Source organism: Oenanthe melanoleuca, chromosome 4, assembly GCF_029582105.1.
Source record: "Oenanthe melanoleuca isolate GR-GAL-2019-014 chromosome 4, OMel1.0, whole genome shotgun sequence".
Classification (NCBI taxonomy): Eukaryota; Metazoa; Chordata; class Aves; order Passeriformes; family Muscicapidae; genus Oenanthe; species Oenanthe melanoleuca.
The window spans coordinates 53,534,164-53,560,004 of record NC_079337.1 but is presented as its reverse complement, the minus strand read 5'-3'; the positions used below and the strand labels follow the sequence as shown (position 1 = coordinate 53,560,004).

The window sequence follows — 25,841 nt, the reverse complement described above, 5'->3', positions numbered from 1 at the left end:
CTATGCTCTGATTATGACTTCTGAGACAAATTAGGAATGAAGATTCCAGTGAACCACAGGGAGGCAGGAAATCAAGTATCATAAAACTCAAATTTAGAGACTCAAAGAAATTGAGGTTCCTAATTTTTTTTTTCTTCACTATACTTGTGGGAATGGATCTCTCTCTGTAAAAAAGCAAAGTACTTTTACAGAAGTAGCTGTGATTTTGACAGCATCTGGGTGATGGAATGGAATAAATTGTCCTTCCTGAGCAATTGGCATTACCATATCTGGCATCACCAGAAAAAGCAAATTCAAACTGCCATTATTGATGGTGATATTAAAAGTTAGAAGCACTGTAAAAAACCACAAATCCTCATATGTCTCATTTTAAACCTAATTTCATTTTTTAAAGTAGCACAGTTCACTGAAGGATGGTATAATTGGTGTACTTTGGCTCCTGGTAGTATCAGCTATCTTCAGGAGACAGGAACATTGGTTCTGTGTGGCCATGGGTAAAAGATGAATATCAGTACAACTGAATCATTGCAGAGCTGCTCTAAACTCTGCAATACGTAAAGAAAAGTGGAGCAATGATAAGTTAGCATCTTTGTACCTATATGGACATAAATTTCTCTGACTCATTCAAGTACTCACTCATGTTCATAGAAAAATCTGAGTTTCCTAATAATTTCAGATCAGCAGGATATCCTTGAGAGCAACCCAAAAACCTGGTGTGGAATTTGACTGCAGTTGTCCATGCAACTACTTGTTTGTGCTCAGCCTTGCATCTTCATTCACCAATCATACCCAAAGCACCGTGTCTGCACACTAACAGTGCTCTGCACTGTGTACTCTGTGATACCCATTAGGGATCTCATTAAGTTTGTAAATTTGGGGGTCATACCTGTATGAACTTTTGTTACTCTGAAACATCAGAACCTGAAAGTTCCCGTGGGTCAGTTTGTTTCTTGGGACTTTGCCCCTGAGTCTTACACATGCTTTGATCTGCTAATCCAACATCCTTACAGTGTCTTAGCACTTAATAATAGGCAATCAAATAATTTCTGGTGTATTACAGAAAAAGAGAAAGCAACCCAGTAGAATCAATGGGCTGTTATCCAGAATTGTTCAGCTGAAGTGATGCATTTCACACCAATTTTCACTGAAGATAAAAGGGCAGATTCACAGGTCCATCAACTTGACAGGCAGTGAACTAATCATCTGATGCAACACTTCTCAATGAAAGTGCCTGGAGCATTTATTCTTTGCAGACAAACCTGGAAACTACAATTAGGTGTCTACAATCTGTTCTGTAGCTCACATTTATTGCCAAACACTGTAAAGTAACTCCTCTTTTATAGAGGGCTATTTATAAAGCAGGAAGAGTGGTTAAGTCAGGATAAAAGCTTTGTGGAAAGATATTTGAAGACTATCTAAGTAAAGCACTCTGTTTTAAACTTGCACTTTTTGAGAGACCAGGGACAATTTCTAAATTTTCTGGAGAAATGAACCATATGAACCATGTACATTGAGGAATTATGTTTTGCTCTTTACTGTTCTTACTAGTTTGCAAGTTGTTGGCCTCCAACTGTGTTTAAAATTGCACTTGGTTTATTAACTTCTAAAATAATCTCAAATGAAAGTATATGTTTCTATGTTATTACATTAATATTTAAGACTATAGTAAGATGTCAAATGAGTCAATTTTTAAGTCTACTGTTAATCTCTTTCTTGTACTTAGAAAAATATAATAAACAATTCCTCACAAAATACTTATTATTTAACAGAAAACTGGCTCTGGCAACATTCCAAATCTAAACCATGCCAAATGAATTAGCTTAACAAAGGTATAAATATGCTCAGTCAAAAAGATCTAACATGTGACTGGTTTATGTGATGTTCTTTCAATTAGCCATATTCCAATAAGCCTCAGTTTTAACTCATAAGCCTCAGAATTCATTTGGCATTGGTGAATTCTTATCCCCCCCAGTAATTAACTATTTAGGTGTGACTAATAAAAAAAAAAAGAAGTCAAACTGCATATTGGTTTCATCAGCAGTTATAGATAATTAATCATTGGTTCTATTTAAATTGGTTTAGTATTATTACGAAAAAGTAAGTAATCAGTGCTGAATTAGCTTTCTTTTTCATGTTCTATATGCTCAACTAAACACACTTACAAACATATACATTTCTTTTCATGATAAATACTCTTTGGAAATGATTCATATTTTTGTCTTTAGTTATTTTCAAGCATTTAGGAAGGTTTATGGCAGTTAAATTAAACAAACTTAAGCTGCATAATGAAGAAACTCATAATTACTGGAGCTTATGCTACACAATTATACAGTAATGAATAGTGGATCATTACACCCTATTTAACATTATAAACTTGTATCATCATGATGAAGAAAAATGCTGAACTTTGTCATGTTTTGTTGATCCATACTGTGATCATACAGTAGTTTTCCTCCTAAATTGTCCATCCACCAAGTATGTTCAATATGTCACAGACTAGTTCCTATTACAACTATCAAAAACAGTAAAACACAGTACAAAATGCATTTCATTTTAAATAAATATGTTTTATTATAGGTATTTTTACCCATATTCCCCATGTCTATATTAAATAAGAAAATCCAAGGCCAGTTATAACTGAAGAAGCTACTTAAGGAGCAGGGGATCTCCAAATGGATAGGACAAATGTACTAAACATTATTTTAAAATTATACTGTAGGAATTAGAAGGGACTGAACATGTTAGCATAGAAACACATAATCACAGGATGATTATATGCAGATGCTTTCATTGAAAAGCTCTGGAAATCTGGGGTACAAACCCAAATCTGACTCCAACATAGATTCTAGATGGACACATTTTTATACCCTTTCATTATATAACTATTTATTAATTATCAAACTCATATTGTTCTATTGTATACATTGATCTTATCCAAGCATGAATTCTTGTCATTTTCACCAGGACCCCCAAACATCCTTTCTCGTGATTCTTGTTATGATTACATAGTTTCTCATGAATCTTATTATGATTAAACGATAATTATATTCAATTACCAAACAATCATTACATTTAACAATCATATTATTTATCATATGATGATTATGCAGGTGCAGTTTCACATGATCTAATAGAGACAGAACTCAACACTCGTTCCCAGGGTCTAGTTCCTTTTCCCAGGCCTACCAGAGCCAACCTTTCTTTCCACTCCCTGAATTTATTGTATACAATTCCCATTATTCTAGAAACATTTTAACCCTATGCTATCAAATGTGTTTAACCTTAAGACTTCTTTTTTCCTAATTCTTAAAATATCATGGCAGTTAGAAAAATATATAAGGATACAGTTTCATCCCATGCTGCTCCAGGAATTTAGGATCATTTTAGGCTGTACCTCTGCCAAAACAGCAGGCTGCCTGCACTGAGCCATACATCCAACACCCCCAGAACAGCAGGACCGTGACACTCTCTTACTTTGCATTTTTCAGGGAAATGATAGGGCTCTGAACTCAGCCCTGCTCTTGCACAGTCTGGAGTGTACCTTGTCCTTTGACAGCCCAGTGGTTTCTGTGCCTCCCTGAGCTCAGTGGCAGCTGTGGCTCCCCGGACAGCAGTCCATACCTCCCACCAATCTCAAAATTATACTGCTGCCTTCTTCCAGGCTGTGGGCTGTTCTGTGCTCACAAAAAAGAGCAGATACATGTATAAAATTATACTAAAACACTAAACTAAAAATAAACCTTGCTCAAAAAGAAAGCAGACCTTTTCTCATCATGGAAATGATCATGCTGCTTTTCATTCTTTTAGTGTGATTTTCAAAGATATTCATGGCCTGCTTTAAAAATATTGGATTTTTTTCTGAGATTATTTAGTGGTCCATAATTTTTTCTGATAAAAAGACATCCATTTCTCTATTGCCTTCGGTATTGTGGAACAGTAAAATAATTCTGCTAAAGTACTATTATGTCTCTTTAGCTTAGTTTAAAAACACTTAGAAAAAAAAGAAATCTTCCCCTCTCCAATATTATTTATAGATATTTTCTTTCTGTATTTCCAAATAGTTTCTTGTACTAATGCATTTCAATGGTGCTCGATTACGCAGCCCTATTTTAACTCCGCTAATTCCTCACTTTTGACTCGCCATTTTTGGCAGATACAAAGCATTTATCCTTTGAAATGCCCGCATTTATATTATGAAATGCCTGCATTGCCCAACATCTCATGCCAATGGCATTTTTCAAATAGTCTACAACTACTTTTCACCACTGTCAGTGCAATTTTTTTTTCCTGTGGAAAATCATGAGAATAGTCTCGCTTATCCGCATTCAGTTCTGCAGCAGGAATGACAGAAGTGAGAAAGAATGCAAAGGTGGAAATCTTGTATCCCAGACAATCTAAGCAAACCAAAATTCATTTTGCTTGAAGTTTTATTTTTGTGTGCATAAATGAACATTCACATTTCTTGAAGAAAGCAAGAAAGCACTCTCGTGGTCAAGTTATAAAGTAGCCCTTTACCCAAAGGCTCATTTACCACACTCAGATGTGATGCTGTATTTCCAACGGAACTTTCAGTATGGTATGAGTGGATTGTACACCTGGGACGGTATTTAAAAAGTATTTATAAAGTATTTATAAAGTATTTATAAAGTATTTATAAAGCTGAATGGCGATGTCACCTGAAAAGTCACCGTTATCGTTTTAATCACAGCATACAAGGTAGGCTGAAAAAAAAACCCCATCAAAACCTATCTTTTAATCTCCTTATCGCTCCTCCTGCAGCAAGCACGGAGGAAGTTTGGGCTGCCGGCGGCCCGTAGTTCCCCTGGCAACCGGCAGGAAGCGTCGGCGGTGCCGAGGGGCGCAGGGGAGCGGGGACAGCGCTGCCACAGCCCGGGAGCGGGACAGGGCCCCAGGGGAGCGGGGACAGTGCTGCCACAGCCCGGGAGCGGGACAGGGCCCCAGGGGAGCGGGGACAGCGCTGCCACAGAGCTCGGCGTGCCCCGGGAGCGGGACAGGGCCCCAGGGGAGCGGGGACAGCGCTGCCCAGAGCTCGGCGTGCCCCGGGAGCGGGACAGGGCCCCAGGGACAGCGCTGCCACAGCCCGGGAGCGGGACAGGGCCCCAGGGGAGCGGGGACAGCGCTGCCATAGCCCGGGAGCGGGACAGGGCCCCGGGGGAGCGGGGACAGTGCTGCCACAGCCCGGGAGCGGGACAGGGCCCCAGGGACAGCGCTGCCACAGCCCGGGAGCGGGACAGGGCCCCGGGGGAGCGGGGACAGCGCTGCCACAGCCCGGGAGCGGGACAGGGCCCCAGGGACAGCGCTGCCATAGCCCGGGAGCGGGACAGGGCCCCAGGGGCGCGGGGACAGCGCTGCCCGGAGCTCGGCGTGCCCAGGGAGCGGGACAGGGCCCCAGGGGCGCGGGGACAGCACTGCCGTTAGCCCGGCGCTGCCCACAGCCCGGCGTGCCCAGGGAGCGGGACAGGGGCCCAGGGGAGCGGGGACAGCGTTGCCCACAGCCCGGCGTGCCCAGGGAGCGGGACAGGGGCCCAGGGGAGCGGGGACAGCGCTGCCCACAGCCCGGCGTGCCCAGGGAGCGGGACAGGGGAGCCGGGCGGCCCCTCGTGCTCCCGCGGGTCCCTGGGTGTCCCACGGGGCTCGTGGGGGCCGGGCCGGGGCTCTGAGGGAACTCGCCGCGGCTTCACTGCCGGAGCCTCTCGGCACTCAGAGCCTCTCGGAGCTTCTGCACTCCGGGAGAGTTGGCACTCAGCAGGGTAAGGGAGCGACCTCGTCTTTCAAATCCTACTGACTTCCATTCTGCCTGCCTTAAGTGACTTCTAGATCCCGAACTCCAGGCTGAGCTTTTCCTCCTTTGAAAGATGTCTCTTAAAAGTGTTTCTCCTATTTCTGTTTAAAGTGTCGCTCCTTTATTTGAAGTCTGTCACCTGCCAGTAGATGGGTCACTTGAGTATCAAACCTCGCTTGTTTGATTCACGGCTGTGTTTCACCCGTCTGATCTCTCTACAAAAACGTGTGACCCTTCCAGATCCTCACTGCACGAGGGCATTCATCTCTGGAGTGAGACCTCCTTAAGAAAAGTATTTTTTCTGCTCAGTGCTACCTAATGTGCCCTAGCATGTACTTTGATTACTGTTGTTTCACAGCATTCAGTAAAACTTAGGCCCTTCATTTAATTCTTTCCACAAGTCAGCATATCAGCATAAAGACAGCATATCTACACACATGCTGGGACCTTGTCACTTACTAGAAAGGGAAGCAGTCCTAAAGATTTCATAATGTAGATGATGATAAAAGAACCTGACTGGATATCCTCTTCAGAGGCAAGAATTAGAATAGCCAAGCTAAACAAGGGGACTGCACTTGCAGGAGTCTGGCAGAAATAAGAGCAGGTGGCTGACAGAGCTGAGGGCGAGAGAGTAGCATGGCAAATCTGTCTCTGATTCATCCTGATCTCAGTATTTGGCATTTAATCATGTTTTTAACAAAAACAGGTGTCATCAAGGGTGATGGCTGGACAGCAAGCACACTGCTCATCCCTGAGGCAATGTTTGTTTCTGCGTATGGCTTCCTATTACTTTCATCTCTATATGGTGTAATTTCTTTTTCACTATAGGAATCTAATGTCTTATTTAAATATAAGAATACACCACAGCAAAAATTATATTATAGTATTCAAAACTAGCATTTTCACTCTTTATAATTTTACTACTATTTTAAATCTTGTAATCTCCTAGGAATAATTTATGTTATTCATCATAATATCAGACTTGGTCTGTTAAATAGGTAGAGAAGTATTATTTTTGTTAGGGACACTTTAACTCAGTTACATACATTTGTAGTGACATGTAGCTGGTGCACTGACTTACAGAAGATAAGTGTAATTAAATCAGTATTTAAGGATGTACAAAAAGTTATTTTTGCAGTCTTTGTTAAAAGTACTTTCATTCTTCTTAGTGGAATTGAAATTAATTTTCGGTGTTCTTTTTTTTACTGCCTTACATTTCTGTTCTCATCTCTTAATGGTTGTAGTTTGGGCTTTGTGTCCTGAATGTGCATGCTTCATTTCTTCATCCTGGACCTTCCTCAAATTGTTGATTTCTGATGTAACCCTCTCTGTCTTGGGCTCTTCTGCAGAGCTCTGTACTGCTGCTCGGATTTCTGTAGGCTACCCTAAAAGCAAACTGTATCTAATTCACTTTTGCTGCAAGTCTCAAAAAGCACAAGTAAAGAACAGCAGGTTAGGAAATGTGCATTTCAAATTTGAAGTGATAGGACTGTTACAATTGTCCCATGCACAGTGTCCAATGTATAAGAATAAGCATCTGTTTCCTAGTGCACTTATTCAGATTTATTTGGTTGGTTGTTCATGTTAGTCTTTGGGCATGGGGATTCTAACCCTTGATAATCTGTCACATAGGAATGAAAATTATTTTATGTTTTTATTTTTTTTTTTGTAGGAAGCAATGTTCTAAGCATGTCATCAGGCATCCAAATAAAAACAAAGACTGCCACACCTAAAAGCAAGACATGTTCTCCAGAATCACACCCAAAGCCCAGTGACAAGCTGAATCCTAAAACTATTGATCCAGTATGTATAGGTGGTGCTGGTTTTGTTTAGTTAAAATTCATCTGTGGTTTGAAGAGTTTTTCTTGTTTTATGAAATAGCATGCAGGACATGCTTCTTCTGATCCTATTTCTTAAACTGAAATTAAAATTTTGTTATTAGTCATACATACCTTTTAAGCTCAAATGCCTGAAGATAAAACATTGTTTATTACATTTTTATAAAAATGTACTTTGGTACAATTGTGGCTTGGATGGTAACTGTTATTTTTTATGTACTGTTGCCCTAAAAGGAGATTTAGAGCTAAACATTAAAAAGGGTGTTGTTTTTATATTTTTCTTCTAAATTTTGGTAATTGCTGCTTTAGAGAAACATATTTCAGTTGTACAACGAAACCAAGAATGAGGTGGCATATTGAAGGTGTTCAAGGCTTCAGAAAATCTGGCAAATTAATTGCTGGTGAGCATTATTTGAAACTCACAGTTACTGTGACTCTGTAATCCTTGAGGAAAAAATTGTGTTCTTGAAAGACTAGTAATTAAAGGAGTTGTTTATTTCATGGAAGTCCCATGCCTGGAAAACTAGCATTGAATGCAGGAATAATAGTTCACCACTGGGCCATATAATTTGGCAATTAGTAATGTCACAGGCTTTTTGGGAAGTGAATTAAATGCAGAAGTACTTTGCTGATAAACAGAGGCTGAATACTTTAGTGTGGGCATCTTTTTTACTTGAAATCTCTTTGTAAGTAGCACAAAGACCAAAATAAAGCCATGAACACAATTCAACTAATCTTAGTGTAGGTTTAAACATTCAAAAGATAAAAACTGAGATTTCATGATATTTCCTTCTGAATTTTTTGTGATAATATGTATTATCTAGGAAGCAGCATTAAATGATCATGCTAATAAATAATATAATAGTTCATATGCATAAGAAGCATGTATGTGATAAAAAAAAAACAAATTTTTGCAGCTTTTCCTTGCATGAAGGTCCTAGTTTCCTTATCCAGAGTTCCTAGATGGGAATTCCTAGATTCCCACCCAGTATGAACCTCTCTGTGCATTTCCAGTGCCCTCCCACCATCTTGCCCAATATTTGGTGTTTCACCCACATCTTGCCACCATATACTTTTGCCTACACTCAGATCAAGATGGAATTGCAGTAAAACTGCCTTCTGCATTTTACCAATAAAACAAGAGCTTCAGGAAAGTGGGAGCTGCTTGATCTGCTTAGGAAAGAACCTGTAAGACTTTAATATTACCATTTGCAAGAGAAAGATAGAAAAATAAAGTGATTTCATCAGGAGACCGCTGATTTTACACTTTTATTAATTTTGACAACTCCCCAGACTGATGAGTCTTAAAAGCAGTTTTTGCATAAGTGTATCACTTACATATTTTCCACTCCATAGCTGCAGTTCTTTTTTTGATTTGTCTTAGAATCATATGATTAAGTTCACTTTTGGTAAACTTCCATTTTAAGATATTCATAATAGCTATAAAACATTACTGTTATGAATAAATAATGCTTTTTTTTCCTGTCCTCACAGTTTCGTGCTTATTCTCAACCACAATCTGCATTTGCTGCTACATATGCTAGAGGTGGCATTCCATGCAGGTGTGTTGGGTTTGTTTCTTATTTTTACTAAATGTATTATGAAATACATCTCTTCATGGTTCATCTTTTAGTTAGGTTGTTTGATTCCATTCAATTCTGGAAAATTTTCTAATACTTAACTCATTTCAGAGCAGAAAGCAACTTTCCATGCCTTAGAAATTGTCTTCTTTAATCCTTTTTTAATGCTGTATTAATATCAAAGCCACATTTCTAAAGAATAGTTGAAGTTCTTTGTGTGTGCACACTTGATTTTCTAAACATCTTTCACAATTGATCTTTTCAGGTAATTGTATTTACTGCTCCCTACTAACAAAGATAATAAAAATTTTAATGAGTAGACCTTTCACAGCCTTTTTTATCTGTACTTAGTAGTATCACAACATGTCATTGAATATTCCTATTTCTGTAGTTTTCAGGCATATAGAATATTAAGAAAACCACTTGCAAGTAAGTTTAGGGTATTTAAAGTTACTTAGTTATATATTTGCCTAGACAATAAATATTCTGGTGTTTTGTCACATGGATGCAGAATTACTTTACAAAAGTATAAGCCATCATTAATAAGATATATATGTATATAATTGTATAAAATAATCATTAATACATAGTATTAATACATTTGTTTGTATCTTAGGAGTAAATATTAAATTCCAGTATTACCTTCCTTCAGTTTCAACTACTTTCCCTTACCCACTGCTATTTGAGGAATTTTTTTCTTGATATACTTATCAAAAGGAATATCTTCTGTGTTGTCATGAGAGGCATCTATAATTTTTAGAATTTCTATTGTTTTTATTTCTATGTGATTAGGAGCAGGATTTTGAAAACTGCCATATTTTGGGTATTTAGTATAATTGTGCTGTTAAACATTATGCATATATACAGGTTGGATTCCATGATCCCAGAGATCTTTGCCAACTTAGTTGATTCTGTGATCCTATAATTTCATTAAAGAGAGCATTATGTATTGAGATTGTGTATATAATGTAGGAATACAACAAAATAATTGGTGATACATTTAAAGCAAATAGTGTTAGTAATAAATTACGTATTATTATATTTGTTAAAGCCTTATTCTTTATATAGGTTAGTGCATGGATCAGTAAATCACAAACTGCACTGGGAATGCCCTCCTGAAACTCTTCTCTTTGATCCTCTTCTTTTAACATTGGCAGAGGTAAACTCAATTTCTTGCAACATTAAGCAGACAACCATTTTTTAATTGCAAATGTTATTTTTTAACAATCTAAGTTAACTAGGCTCAGTTACTAGAGAAACATTAAAAAAAAACACTTGTGAGAATATCATATGAATAAAAATGGTCAAGAAGATTGCTATTTGTAGTTCTTTAGTGACATTTATCACCAGATATGTTCCAGGTGTCTAAATAAATGCTGAATCCAATGTTGCAGGTAGACACTGAGATGGCTTTTATATATATATACACTAAGGTGGCTTACTTTCTTTTTCCTTTTTTCTTTTTTTCCTGTTTTTCCTTTTTATTTTTCTTTGTTTCTTTTTTTCCTTTGTTTATTTTTTCTTTGTTTTTTTTTCTTTTTTTTAATATTAAACAAACTGTCAATTCCTAAAGTAACATAAAACTTCTATTATGTTAAGAAAAAAAGGCTTCAGCCACGGGGCTTTAAATCTTTGAGTTTTGCCGGTTAGACCTTCACTAGATGTGCATCTTTGTACTATCTACAAGTTTTTAGTGCTGCATAGTGAGGTGTGTGGTGTGGGATGTCTTTCCTTCCATAGTTCACCTTCTATTCTTTTTTCCCTTCAGGGTACAAAACCTCTTCACAAATACAACCTGTTTTAGTTCATGGTCTCATTGAAAAAATACCTTGGGTTGTTAGATTAAAGGTAGTGAAGCACAAATATTGATTGATTTGGCAGTATTCATAATGTGAGTTTTAGTATTCAATGTTCTAAAAGAAAAATTAATTAGAATATTCTGTGAGCAGAGTTGTACCCAGTGGCTCCACATGGTGGAGACAGTGTACTTTATGTTTTTAACTGATTTGACAAAATCTAAACATGGTCTTGCTGCTGTGTGGAACTTTGTGTGTTTTTGTTTAAAAGAAGCTCAGTATTAAGAAAATGATGTTTTACATTTGCTACAGGGACTAAGAGAGACAAAACATCCCTATACTTTTGTTTCCAAGGAGGGTTTTAAAGAATTACTTCTGGTTGAAGGTGCTGCTGAAAAAGCTATTCCCTTGTTGCCTCGTCTAGTTCCAGTCTTAAAGGCTGCACTGGTATGTCTTGTTCTTCCTGCAGAGATTTTAATGGGTTTGATTTTTTTTTTTTCTGCTGGTGAGAGCTACATGGGTAATATTAATGTAGTAAATCTATTGCATGGGCTTTTGGTCTGGGGGGTAGGAATGATTTCTCTTTCTGTTGTTAACCTTGACTTGGCTTATTAGCTAAATATGTCTTTAAATATATATTAAGATGGGCAACTCCTTGTATGGGAAGACTTTATGAAATTTCTCTTAATGGTTTTAATATGAGCAGAAATAAATATATATATTTGTGGTGGGCTTTTTTATATGTCCACACAATAACATCCAGAAAATAAAAATTAGTTGATGTAAATGGATATACAGGAATAAATACTCATCTATTACATGTAACAATTCAAAACATGCTACAAAGGTAAAACAGAATCACAAAAGGAGGGACCCACAAGCATCATTGGGTCCAGTTCCCAGGCCTGCACAGCACCCTCTCCAGAATATGTCTGTGAGGAAAAAGGAATAATATACATTTAAAGTGCTTGAAGTCATATTCTTAATTAAAAAAAATTAATTCTTCTACACCATCAGAAAATAAAGTGAGATACTGGCTTTAAGGGTTACCTCCTCTGGATCTTTTTCATGTCTTTGAGAGCCCTGGTTCAGTAAGTAGCTGTCCATTAATCTATCAGTGTTTCAGTTCTGATTTAACAGAGATGGCTTGAAGTTGAAAATTAATCTCAGATCAGATGTATCAGAAATTCAGAATTATGTGTTAACGCTACCTTTGATTTAGCTTAAAGGCAAAATTAGAAAAATTATTCTTACCTCTTCCTCCAATTCATGTTACTCTTCTGATAATTTTTATTATTGCACTTTTTTTGGTATTAGGTCTTGTTAAATCTTCTACACAAGCAGTCAATGATTTCTAGTTAAAAAGAAAAGTTTCAGGGCCCAGATGCTGGAGAGGAAAAATAGTTGTTTAAATAAACTTATAATTTAGAATAAGACCGAAATAAGTTGTTATGAGTCTATTTCTCTGCAAAAGGAAAAGCCAGATAACTAAACCATTAGAGATGTCAGGTACAGAAGAACCTTCCTGTGGGAGAAATAAAGATTACAAAATAGCTGTAGAAATAGATAAGAGCCTGATAATTGCTGGCAGGTGACAAAGATGTAGTTGGCAGGGGACTAAATTAATTGAGGCAGAAAATCACTGGCTCCTCTGTCTCTCCAACAAAGAAAGTTATTGTTATGAATTACATAGAAATTACCCAGAATTCATTACATTTGTAAATAAAATGGTATCTTTCAATTTTAACATAACAGCATTTGAAAGGGTATTTCTAATATGCTGTGAAATACTGATACCAGTGTAGCAAGTTGTTCTGCATGCCACAGAATTTTTTTATTTCAGCAATAGTAAATTATTAGTTTTTTTGTCTCAGAAGAAATGCAAGAGTTTTGTGGACATTTCATAGATGCTTTTGATTTCCACTTTAAAAATGTACTCTGGCTTTAAATTTGGCCTCCAGAGACTAATATTCAGTCATATTGTACTTCTATTTCTAAACTTGTATCATTACAGCAATTAACAATTGCACAGTAGTTTTAATGTTTAAAACTACTCCATACAATCGTAATGCAGAGATTGCAGTTTAGAAAAACTTATGTGTTTGTCTGAATCTTACTCACAGGATTTTCTTTCTTTCTTCCCCTTCTGAAGGCCCATGTGGATGATGAAGTTTTTGGAAGGGGATTGGACGCTTTAGTGCAATTGAGTGCTGTTGTTGGCCCATCTCTTAATGATCATCTTAAGCTTCTACTCACAAATGTAAGTTTTTAATGCTGCATTTAAAAATCATTTTTATTTTCATGGCACTCTTGTTGAGATGTTACTATAACATCTGCACAGATACAATGGAGAGCTCAGCAGTTCCATGAAAAGCATCATTTCATATAGCCCCCTGTGTGATTCCTTTGTTCTTTTATAATATGGTGGCTTAAAAATTTCAAGCAAGGTCCAAAAACTGGACCTTGTATAACTTGTTAATGTAAACTGGAGAATAATGGAAGTCTTCTCTCTACTATTTATGAAAACATCCAGATGCTTTGTTTTGAAGTAAAATTTATTGCAAAATGAGTTTTAAGTCTTCATCAAGTCTGAATATCTTAACAAATCCATGAATGTTTCAATACAGTAACAGAAGTAAATATTCCCACTCCTTTCAGATGCAAAATATGCACAAGGAAGTTTTCACTAAAAAAGCTTTGAGTGGGATTATGAGAAGTATTTTTATACCAAGTCATTCTGAGGACATCATTCCTCTCTCAGACAGGCTTTTCATGGTTTCTTTTAGCCTGCTTGCAAAGTGCACTTTTACAGCAAAGTATAAGGACCTTTTTTGACAATCAGTACAGAAGAGAGAAATTACAGCTGGTTTTTTTTGAAGTATTTTCACTATAATAAATCTCTTTCAATGCCCATGAGAAAAAAGTTAACTTTTCATGTGAACAACTCTTTAAGAACGACTTTTTTTTAAGGTGGCTATTCCTTTCAAATTTGTTTGGTAAAAGAAAAAGAAATATTTTTGTGGGTTAACAGGTCAGTTTTCTTTGAATTTAAGTTTCTCTTTAGTTATCTTTTTATTCCATTTGCTTTTATTGAGTTCCATACTTTGACATCAGTTACAAGTTATAAAGTAATGTTTCTTTGTGGCTTTAATAGTGCAAAGGTAAGATGGAATAAAGTAACAAAATAGGTTATTATTGCCTCTTTGCATGTATTGTTCTGTATTGTGCAACAAACCTTTTTACTTTTTCTGATAGCTTCTGAAGAGATTAATGGACAAGAAATATAGAGAAAAAGTTACTGTTGCTTTACAAAAGTTGGAGCACCATGGTGGAAAGGTGAGTTGATCAGATGTTTATTCAGTAATCTACACTTTTGAATACAATTTTGTCAAAACAACTTTCATCTTGGTTTTGTTGCCGTGTTCTTGCTTCAGTATGGCTGGATACATGCTTGGTGTGTTCCATTTTCTGAGACTAAATATGTTTCTCAACAAGCTTTATTCTTGCAAAAGTTACTTTTTGCTGTTATTGATGATGCCTTCCTATTCCCACTAATAGTTTATTGTTTATGCCATTTCATGAGGGAATCTGACACTCACATTCCAGTCCACCCTGGTTAACCCAGAGTCTGGATCTGCAATGGTTATAAATAAAAAAGGTGCTTTAAGAAATAGATGGCAGAGGTTTCTTCTGTTGAACACTTTTTTGCCAAATGTTGTGCTGTACCTTGTGCACAAAGGAGAAAAGGAATAAAAATGAGGATTACTGACTTCAATGTTCATCTAGAAGAGAAAGTATTTTCTTTCTTGACTCTATGAGCAGCTGTATGTGTTATATTTAATGGTTATTCACAAAGAGTAGGAATAACCTGAGAAGGAAGGATCTAGCAGGCGTGGAAGTACTGAGCTTCTGTGCCTAAGCCAGTAGATGCCCAAATAATCAGTAGTTGACTCTTCATTTTTTGTGTGTGTGCTCATGTTCATTTAAGAGCACCAGCAGTGTTTGTATTACAGACTTGAAAAACGTCATGAAAAATGAAGGAGGATGAAAGTTTTTTATTTATGTGAAGTGAGACAAGAAAAAGAAAATTATGTCTTGTCTTTATATTCTGAAAATTTAGGTCTAGATAATATAATTAATCCAGTGAGTCATTAACCTCTAATTCTTCTATCAGTCCCCTGATTTCTTGTAGTCTTACCTCTTTTGTGAGTAAGTCTTTCTGTATGTCTTTTAAAAAGACAGTAATAACATAAAGCAAAAAAAAACAAACAACCCTGGAAACAAACTACTAAATTGTAGTTGCAAGCAATAGTATATAATCCAACCAATTAATTTATCAAATTTATTTTCTAAATTAGTTATAAAGCACATGATTCATACTTCTGTTGGAAATCCCTTCCAGAACATCATTCCTCTACTTAAAAATCCTTATTATTTCATGTCTATCTTTATGCCCCCTTTTAGGTATGAATGTACATGTCCCTTCTTTTGGATGTTTAATCCCCAGCATTAGTTACCACAGTGGTACATTTTCAGCCTTTTTGACAGTAAATTTCTCAGCAAATATTAACTCTTTAGATTTCTACTGTTTGATAATAGCAAACATAACTAAGTAAAAGTTGTGAATTATGCAGTTTGTAGAGACTATATGAGTACTGTCATATGTAGTGCTAGTGCCCCTTATTTTGTTTAAATTTGTTTTGTTTTCTTTAACAGGCAACTGTGGCTATCATAAAATCAAAAATTCCAACCTATCGTTCTATCTACTCTTGAACAAGGCAATGGTAGTGATTTGTACTGTAAGGTGAAGTTTGGAAACAAACTGTCTGTAAATATCACTGATTTATTTGGGGTATGATACGTTCTCTTAAAGTAATAATAATTCTTCAGTATGATGGAGTACAGGAGTCTTACCAGTTTGTGAATATGTAATTATGGAAGACTTTATATATTGTATATGCATTGGGCTTACAATGACACTGATTAATGTGCTATTATTTCAAAAGTAGAATAAATATTGATTCTTATTTAGTTTTAAATTACAATATATTATATCTGCAGCTTAATATGTTTTGTATATTTGTGTGATTCAAAATAATTTGCTTGTAATTACTTAAATAAAATCTAACTTGGTGCTAAATTGCATATGTGTGGCTACTTTCAAAATATATAACTTATTTTGTGACATGGCACAGATGGACACATTTAGGCTCAGAGTCAGGTTTTAAAGGTGTGAAGCTGAACCCAGTAAACAGGCAACATATGGTCCAAAGCTGAACTTGCTCAGTGCATTCTCAGCATGTTGTTTGAGAGCATGGAAAGGCTCTGGAGAATACAGTGTAGAGGCATCAGGTTGCTCCACAGAGCCACAGCTGAGGTTTTGCTCAGCTAATTAGTTCCTGCTAACTTTCAGCCTGCTGAATGGGAACTGGATGGAGGAGGCAACTTTGGAGTACTTGCACTGTGCTCCCTTTGCAATGAGTTCAATAACATTACAGATGCACTTGGGATTTGCTTGTGAATTCAGGTCCAGACAAGTTAATAAACTTCTGAACATGGAAGCTATAAAAAATAGGAGTTAAAGACAAAAAAAAGATTGTATAAGGCAGTGTACATGGCTGGCAACCTTTGTAGGGTACAGCGTTTGTCTATGAATGTATTTGAATTTGATTGCAAGATAATTCCTAATTGGTTCTTGTAATAAATGCTGTTCAGGGACGTGTTGTATTTGAGTACAATTGTGAGGGAGAGTTAACTGAAGTAAGTTTGCAGAGAAAGTTTTCCCCTGAGGAATATTCAATTCTGGCATTTAAAGTTGTTGGAAAGGATGTTTTGTCACAAGAAGATGCTGAAGCATAGAGTATTAATAAAAGTCTGTCATGTGAAAGCAATTCCAAAAGTTTTTTTTCTAAATTACCACAGCCTGACTAACATTCATTTCAGGACAGATCTCTGCCAAGATCAGAGCTGTGCTAAGTGAAGATAAATGTATTTATGCTTAAAAAAAGAAATGATTCTTCAATAAGCATTTTTGCCAGCAGATATTTAACAACTCAAAAAATTGATCATGGTCCTTTTTTTCTTCATGTTTACTTTATTTTTTTCTTACAAAATGTGCACATTTAGTTTACACAAACACGCTACAGCAGATTTCAGGTGTACATGTATTGTACTACTCTTATCCTACACTGGTGATAGCAGAGCAGCCTTCAACATGCTTCTAACATCCCATCTCTACACCAGAATAGATACCTGATTTATTTTTACAAAAGAATACTTGTAACCCTCTTTCTACTTCATTAATCCCCTTTCAGACTTTCTGCAGCAATGTCACGATGAAGGTTGGCCTATCTCTGATAGCATTTCACCTATTTTGTAGTATTGGCATAGACTTTGTGGACAATATATCTTAAAAATGTAATGGGGCAGTTTTATATTTTATATGCACACTTAGAAGAATCTTTCTAGGTTCAGAATTAAGTAGCTCCAATCTTAATGAAGAAATGATCTTAAAAAATATATTTATCACATAGAGATGATATATAGCTAAAGTTTTCACTGTTTTTCTGGTTCTGTCTCAAAGGTATTACAAAAAGATGAAATGGATGTTAGCCTCTACCATTCATTATTAGTAGATGTTACTATGTAGAGATGTTCATTCTCAACACTGAAGTGGGATGGCAGTTCCAAAAGTTCATGCCTTTTTCTTCATTGAAGGCAGAAAGACACATACTTAGGAAAGCAGTGTTAGGATCCAGTTAAGGTTTCTTCATGAAAAATTGGAAGTCAGAAGATCCTTAATTTTAAGCGAAGAATTTGCAGACATATCCAAGAAGAATTAAAAATACAGGATGTAGGACTCCTGATAATCATGTCATGATAAATTAAGTGTAGATTTATTAGGTGAGATTGAGAGAAGCTTGCTCATATTTTTTAGGGAATAAGAATACCCATAAGCAATATTTTTTTGTTATATAACAGTTCTTGCTCTGAAGTCATCTGTTTATGTTTGGGGTATTTTGGGTTTTATTCTGAAGAGAAAAGTAAAAGTTGGAAGGCAATTGTAGCAAGGTGTGCATTGCACATTGCTTATAGCATTTAAACTCAAAATATTATTCAAAAATGAGGACTATACCATAGAAATATGAGAAGGAAATAAATTGTAATGCCTCTGTATAAATTAGAAGGTAGTTTTAAGAAATACACTTCAACACCTGGAGCTTAGTCCAGTACAAATGAGTAGCAAAACTAAGAATATTTATTTAATTTCCATGTGATTGTATCTGTTGGGATACAATACTGGGATTGGAATGATAATAAATATGCCTAATGTCAGTTCTACTTTGTTTTTGTAGTAAGAACCTGATTTTTCATTAAGTAAGTATTTATGAAGTAAGTAGCCACTGTGGAAGTGCTAGATTGTATAATTTAGAAAGGGTTTTCTGTTGGGAAGAGTTTATAATAAAAAAATTTACTTGCATAATACATGTCTTAGTGTAAAGCTGAGTAACTTTATTTATGATAAAGTGGGAAATCCATTTTTTAGGTAATGTTGCAGAATAGCTCATATTTGTCCATTACTTGTAGACCTAATGTCTTCATTAAATCACATTTTCAAAGAGCTGCATGGATCGCATTATATTCTCATCCTGTAAAAAAAGATAACACAAAACCAAAAATCACACACCATTACAAATGTAGTTGGTGGATATCTATACTGAAATGTGGTAGAATATTTTAGTTAATTGCAACATTTTTTCAGCTTATTTGGAGAAATAGTTAGCAGAAAAAGGTTGTTAATGGATCCATGCTTAAATAATTTTTTCTGTATATTAATGAAACCAAAACTACTCTGTCAAGAATACAATAGCATATTAAGAAAATTAGATGTGTAGCATTTCTGGCTCAGCAGTTTAAATTCAAGATAACAGAATACACCTAGACAATAAATACTCGTGGAAAAGTTGTATCAAGTGTGAATCTGTACCTGTAATTGCCAGTCCTGTGCACAGTACACAGGATGCTTTTTGCAATGCTAGGGCTTCTGCTGCATAGTTGGGGATAACTTAGAAAAGTAGACTGAAGTGTGCACCACTGCATGAGCCAAAATCAGTCAGCTCAATTCAGATTTTCTGTGTGTTCACACTGAAAGATGGTGACTGCTTCTGAATGCTACTTCTGCTTTCTGATTGCTTTGCATTAGGTAATTTTTAACAAAATATTCATCTTTCGAGTTCTGTATCATACCAATGCATCACTCTGTGCTCCAGATTTTATCAGTAGGTAACTCTCAGCACAGCAGTCAGCAATAATATTTTTCTTTGTAAGCTTTACCTTTCAGTTGATAGTTAGAAGAAAGAGCTACTTGCTGTAGCCCATATTTGTTGGTGTTTCTGGATCAACAGTTGCTAGCTCAAATCTATATATATATACAATTCAAGAATTTATTACATGCTCATTTAGCATTTGCTGGTCTCCACTGTAATGATCCCACCCTTTAGTACTTTCTTCAGAGATTATATAGCCATCTTTAATTCTAATTAATAAAAAGACTGAATTATAGATTATTTTTGGATGTTTCATGAAAGATGTGCATCAAAACTCTACTTCTTAGAAACATTATCTCAGTAGTATTCTCCACTACTGATAAGTGAGATTTCTGTACATTAATCTTCCAGTGACACATGTTCAGTCTCAATTTCCAGTTAAATTAGTCACTGTTCAGTCTAGTGGGTGATTTGCTTTGTAGAAAATGACAAGTCTGAGTAATTAGCTTAATTTATGTTATGAAACATGCACCGTGGGGTTTTTTATCTTTGATTCTATCATCTGAAGTGATACTGCTGTAAGGAATGATCTGCATGCTATTTTGTACCATAAATTAACTTATGGAAGCAATGATATGTAATTTCAAAAATATGCCATATAGGCTAATGCTTAAAAATTTTGTATAGCTAATCTACTATATTAAATTACTGAAAGTTAAAAAAATATCGTTTTCATCACTGCATTGCTTTGAAACATCAATAAACTAGTGAATGTCACTGATGTAATGTTAACAGTTTGGTTTAACTTAAGTCACTTATCACATTAATAGTACAAATGTTTTTGCATAAACATTAGCAACTAAGCTCAGTACATGTGCAAGCAAACAACATGCTCTGAATCTGCAAATTGTTTTGACATTTCCTACCAATTTTATTACATATGTATTATCATGAATGAAACTGGCAGTTTTCTAAAATCATCTCCATATTTCTGAGGTTGGCTGTTTCTTTACAGAAGACTTCCAATGCCACTCCCTTAGTCAGTCAAATGAGAAGAGTCTTCAGAAGGAAATACAGACTTGTCATAATATTTAGAACAGGATGAGTTTTAGTAGCTTTTTTTCACCATCTTTGAAAAAACAAAACAAAAACAAAACAGAAAAATCCCAGATGCTTGCATTGGAATTCTTTGGCAAGTGTATCTTTTTCATTTGCCTCTTTTTTCAGTACCTTTTTCTACACAAATTTTCATATTAGACCTGTTAAATGGTTCCTAACTCAAAACAAAGGGAGGTGTTATGCCTTGGGAAAATGTAGTCTCTGGTATTAAGATCACCCTCACTGACACTCCAGAAATCTGTAAAGAGCTATGATAGAAATAGCCAACAGATACACATTCAGTACTTAACACTGAATACTTACTTTCTGACAGCTCTCAATGAATTCATCTATGGTAACTACTCCATCTTTGTTCTTGTCCATTTTCTGTATTAAAAAAAAAAAAAAAAAAGAAAGTATGTGAATTGGGTTTGTGTGGCCAAGCTTTGGTAGCAGAAGGGCTGGCTTCTGTGAGAAGCTGCCAGAAGCTTCAGCAGAGCCAATGCCAGCCAGCTTCAGGACCTGCTGCTGGCCAAGGCTGAGCCTATCAGGAATGACACCCTCTTGAACCCTTTGTTAGACTTTCTCTCCCCTGTTCAGTTGAGATGGGAACAGAGAGAGAGGCTTTAGTGGTTGCCTGGCATCCAGACAGTACTACTAACCCACTACAGTATGTTCCTCCTCCCAGATTCCTGTGTCAAACAATGAACATTTCAGTTTTATGTCAGCCTAGGAACAACCAGTCCAGAAGTCATAGTGAGTGAGCTATGCTTAAAGAGCTTGTTGTTGAAACAACAGGGTGTAATGAGTAGATCTGGGAAACTTGGGATGGAACCACAGAGAATAGAAAGGATTACAGAATTAGATTAGAAGGATATATTATAACAAAGAAAATCTTTCTCTACCTGCTCACAGAGCCATCTTTTTGGTTTCTATGTTACCTGACCCACCTGGAAAAATGTTTCCACGTGTTGTCTAGGTGCATCTTCTTTGAGAACAGGATAGGTGCACTTGCCCATCATATCGTATATTGCTTTCATGATATCAAGCATTTCCTGAAGAGGAAAAAAAGTATGTTTCTGCAGGGTAATTGTAGACACTGCTTTAATTCTGAACAGAAATATTTTTTAGGATTTGCATTTTAGAGTAAAATTTTGGAATTTACCTTTTTTTTTTTTTTGCCTGAACAGTTTCAAGAAGGAACTACTTAATTCTTAGAAATTCTAGCATCAGATTTCAGCTTTCATAGAGGTATGACTTAAATTTTAAATTATTTATAATATGTGTAAATTCATGGATTGTGGGAAGAATTTCCCACTGTCTTATGAATAAAAATAAAAAAGAAAATAAGTCATGTAACAGCAAGTGAATGGCCAAAGCACATCAGCTTCTTATGACTCATTTTCCCTAAAGAAAATGAAAACACCAATACACACACATGCACTTATGCAGATAAGACAGAGTCCTCCTTTTATAACAAAATCTTTAAATCTTATTGAGTGGCTTGTGAAAATTTTAATAATTATGAAACGAAGTCACCCGTAGTATGCTAAAAAATTATTCTATAGATTACTCTTTTATAATGGTCCTGAAGTGTTTTCTAAAAATGTAAAATTAGAAGTGTAATTTATGTATTTCCATAAACCCCACTTAAAAAAACCGCTCCATATATTTTGATAAAAGTGCTCATTTAGTCCCACTTAATATGTGTTTGAATCCTTGCAGAATGAAATATATAAGAATCTTTCTTTATAAATTCTGTTTCAAGCAAAAATTATTAGAAGTAGATTCATAAAATAAGTAATAATTATTGCCCACATACTTATTAATTTTTGTCCCAATATCCTACCAATATATTCTAGGGACTAGAATGGTGGCATAATATGGGCAAATACATAGGCATAAGTTGAAGCCAACTATTTCTGTACCTATTATGTTCAGAAACATAATTTCTGAAGAATTCTGAACTTTTACAATTCCTGTAAAGCTTTTCCCTTTTTAATGCCTTTAACATGAGACAATTACTTTAATTTTTAGCATGTCTAACTTCATAAGATCTGATAACTTGTTAACACATTCCATTTGACAATGAAACCATTCTCTGAATGCAGTACTTGGCTAATGACCTTTACTTTCAGTGAATGCAGTAAGAAGTAGACCTTACCTCTTTAGTTATATATCCATCCTTATTTATATCATACAAATTGAAAGCCCAGTTCAGTTTCTCCTGTACTGTCCCTCGGAGTAAAATTGAGAGACCCATAACAAAATCCTAAATAGACAAAAGGTATTGGTCAGTTTGGAAATGAGCAGTTTTTCTCAAACACTCAGAAATCCTGAATAATGCATTTACCAGAAGAAAAGATGTGTTGTTTCTTTTTTTTTTTTTTTTTTTCTTCACTGTGAGTGCTAATGATTGCTGGATTAACAATCTAGGCACTATTTGCTACACTCATAATTAATAAGTAAATTGAGTAATTTTCTATAAAGTAAACCATAATTTTCTGTTAGTGGTTGTATCCTCTAAAAAGCCTAATGTCTCACATAAGCAGTTCCTATTGAAGTGAGCACCAGGAAAAAGCCATCCCTATGGTTTAATGGTCCAAGAAAAGCTTAAGTGGTAGTTAGATTAATCTAAGCACAGGAGACCAATTTGGGGAGAACTATGTACTGAGGAACATTAAATTCTTGTTAAATCTGTACCTTGTTAAAGTGGAATATGTGGTTCCTAGATCTCTTAGATCAATCTGCTGCAGTCAATATGTCAAACTTCATGTATGATACTGCACACCTCACTTCTTATTACTTTTATTGCAAGTATGATAGGGAATAATAAATATATTACATGTCCGTGTACCATGTTAATGTTTTTGTGACCCACCAATGCTCTATTGCTACAGAGCTATTCCACAGATTGCTACAGAGCTATTCCACAGAAATTAATCAGAAGGCTTTTGAGATTATTTATATGTGGTATTTGGTTATAGATTTTTGTTTTATAATAAATACTCTTTTGACCGCACAAACCTCATTTACATTTAGTGAGCATCTTCCAAATTGGAGAAAATATTAACTCCCATCACCATTTTTCTGTATTTCCTAGCATGTTAATATTTTGTAAATAATAGCCTTTCTTTTTCCCTAACCATCTCCTTAATCTCTTTTTATTTAGTAAGTATATGAACCCATAAATATGTGAAATTGCCTTCATAATAGGTTGAGAAGAATATGGCAAACGTGTATATTTAAATGTTCCTTTCTGCATTGCTGACAATGACATAGAGGAAGTCTTAGAGCAACATTAAAGACAATAACAGCTGAAATATTTCTTATTTGCACCAGGAAGATTTTGCATTTTGTCTAATGCAGGAACAATGGAAAATACTAAACTGAGGTTAGACATAAATTTAAAAGGTCTGGTGCAGCACAAAGTCACATATACCTGATACACTGAAGTATACACAGATATCATGGACCCAGGTGGTTTAGTAGGCACAGACAGCTCTTCTGACAGCTTCAGTCTTTTCAACAATTCAATTGGCATGCTCTGGGTTTTCTTAGTGTGTCACAAATTTCTGTCTTATTGGTATATGTGCCCTTTGGGGTAAATGGATACATGAATCTTGAAAGAATTTTGCTCATCTTGTCTTACATCTCAATGACTAATTGAGGGTCACAGGGTTAAATCTCCAAACACTTCTTTAACAATGTACTATTAAACATTAAAATGTTCAAGAAATTCAGAACAGATTTGATCACATTACAGCATTAGCAATTAACATTTGTAATTTAGTACCATGTCTTCAAATCTTTTTTGCACGGTTTTACATTCTTGATGTAGCTTCTTCTTAAGTCCATTGTGAAAGCCCCCAGTTGCATTATTTTCTTAGATTATATGTAAGAATTGTGAATTTATTTTTTATTTTGGTACAGCAACAGTTTTTGAATTTATTTTATCTAAAATACATCTATTTTTCTTTTCTTGTTCAATTCTCTTTGTTCCTTTCTGTGTTAGCTGGCTTCCTGGAATCATTTCTACCCCCATTTCCAAGGCTACCCTTCTATCATCGGTTTTAAAAATAAAACCCTTGACTTTAAGTTGTTTTTCATGGGATTGGATGTTCTTAAAAAGCAGAGACCACTCAAAAACCTTCTGGGTATGTGCTCTAAATGTTGCAGCAGTGAGTAATCTCTTTCCATTTTGAACCAACATTTTTGTTTTGGGGTCACACAGCTCAGGTGCATTGCCTTTGTCTGAGTGTTGTGCAGGAGCCATCTCAGGAACAACAGAAAGGATTTATCATAATAAGAAGTTGTGATGAGCTGGATAAGGACCAGCTAGGATGGGATGTGTTGTCCACATACTTACTTTCAAGCAAATGAAGAGCACAGTAATAGAATCATACAGAAATGGAGTATTTGATTCAATGGATGTAGGCCAAATCCACAGGGTATTTTGGGCTGGAGCCCTGAATAGGAAAATGCTCTGCATGGTGGAAGGCAATGTGTGTGTCAGGAGCAGTGTAGCCATTCTAGCAGTTAAGCTAATCATCCAGTGCAGAAAGCCACAGCCAAACACAGCTAAACTCAGGGAGCAGCTGCCCATCTTTATGCATGTAACCAACAACTCAGTGATGCACAGATCAGGCACACCACTTAGCACAGAGCATGAATACAAGTCCTTGTTAAGGTATTAGAGCACCCAGGTGTTGTTTTCTGTCCTGGTTCAGATAATTTCTAGGGAGAGAGGAATTCTACTTTTAGAGCCTGTTTTTTGGAAAATGTCACCATACTCAGATACAAGCATCCCCTGAGGATGCTGTCACTGCCCACTGAGAGGGATGGTCCTGCTAATGGGGAGAGGTCCATCTGATCTAGGGTGACAGAGGAGCCTAAAACAGGAATCTGGGCTGAGACACAGCTCTAGGTCGGGTCTTTCTTCAGTCTGTGACAGTGAAGTTCAAAACACAAGTGTCTCTGCCTTGGTGCTTGTCTTTACTCCTTTCCACAGCTTCCTGTTTGTAACTTGCCAGTTTCCTGCAGAGCATGCTAATACCTGTTAACACCTCCTTCTGTGCCTAATTTTGATTCCTCAGGAAAGGGGGATGTCTCGCTGGAGGGTTGCAAAATGCAGCATCATTGCACCTGTACCAGAGCCTCTGTGCACTCAGAGCCTGCTGACATTTCTGTTCTGCACTTCAGCTGTAGAAAATGTCTGCTCGTGATCTGGGATGAACTTGTATTTGTAGGGGTTTTTTCAGCAGTGATTAATTATCTCCTAGCAAGGTTGTTGATGACTTTCTGATTGCTTTATCTCTCAGTAAATCTCTGGGGATAATTAGTTCATTAATAAATTAATTAACAAGCTTATTAGTGTGCTGTCTCAAATCCATAGGAAAGTTTAAAATTATTCCACCTGGTCATGTGTTCCTTTATGTCTTTATCAAGGCCAGAAGTAG

At 36.0% G+C, this 25,841-nt stretch overlaps 2 protein-coding genes across 12 annotated transcripts in view; one reads left to right on the top strand and one right to left on the bottom strand.

Annotated features, from left to right (window-relative positions):
* Positions 1-5,569: 5,569 nt before the first annotated feature.
* PACRGL (parkin coregulated like) lies at positions 5,570-16,157 on the top strand. 4 transcript variants are annotated; one of them, XM_056490441.1, is made up of 10 exons: positions 5,737-5,771; positions 5,915-6,095; positions 6,510-6,576; positions 7,476-7,606; positions 9,136-9,203; positions 10,290-10,380; positions 11,330-11,464; positions 13,170-13,277; positions 14,273-14,353; positions 15,734-16,157. In XM_056490441.1, the coding sequence occupies exons 3-10, from the start codon at positions 6,525-6,527 to the stop codon at positions 15,788-15,790; spliced, it is 723 nt and encodes a 240-aa protein (XP_056346416.1). In that variant the 5' UTR covers positions 5,737-5,771; positions 5,915-6,095; positions 6,510-6,524; the 3' UTR covers positions 15,791-16,157. The 4 variants fall into 4 exon arrangements, with proteins under 4 accessions (XP_056346419.1, XP_056346416.1, XP_056346418.1 ...); XM_056490443.1 differs by lacking the exon at positions 6,510-6,576; XM_056490444.1 differs by lacking the exons at positions 5,915-6,095; positions 6,510-6,576 and having other exon boundaries at positions 5,570-5,771.
* A 2,353-nt stretch (positions 16,158-18,510) lies between these two features.
* KCNIP4 (potassium voltage-gated channel interacting protein 4) overlaps positions 18,511-25,841 on the bottom strand; it is a 373,098-nt gene continuing 365,767 nt past the window's right edge. For all 8 annotated transcript variants that reach the window (XM_056490433.1, XM_056490439.1, XM_056490434.1 and 5 more), the window contains 4 exons: positions 22,547-22,654; positions 21,333-21,437; positions 20,707-20,769; positions 18,511-18,666 (listed from right to left, as the gene is read on the bottom strand). In XM_056490433.1, the coding sequence (XP_056346408.1) occupies positions 18,619-18,666; positions 20,707-20,769; positions 21,333-21,437; positions 22,547-22,654 (324 nt within the window). In that variant the 3' untranslated portion in view covers positions 18,511-18,618. The remainder of the gene's footprint in view (positions 18,667-20,706; positions 20,770-21,332; positions 21,438-22,546; positions 22,655-25,841) is intronic.

Excerpts from the sequence above, each read along its gene's own strand:
- PACRGL (XM_056490441.1), top strand. The coding sequence starts at position 6,525 with ATGGCTGGACAGCAAGCACACTGCTCATCCCTGAGGCAATGTTTGTTT. Across the intron at positions 11,465-13,169 it reads CAGTCTTAAAGGCTGCACTG|GCCCATGTGGATGATGAAGT; the intron begins GTATGTCTTGTT and ends CCCCTTCTGAAG. Across the intron at positions 14,354-15,733 it reads TGGAGCACCATGGTGGAAAG|GCAACTGTGGCTATCATAAA; the intron begins GTGAGTTGATCA and ends TTTCTTTAACAG.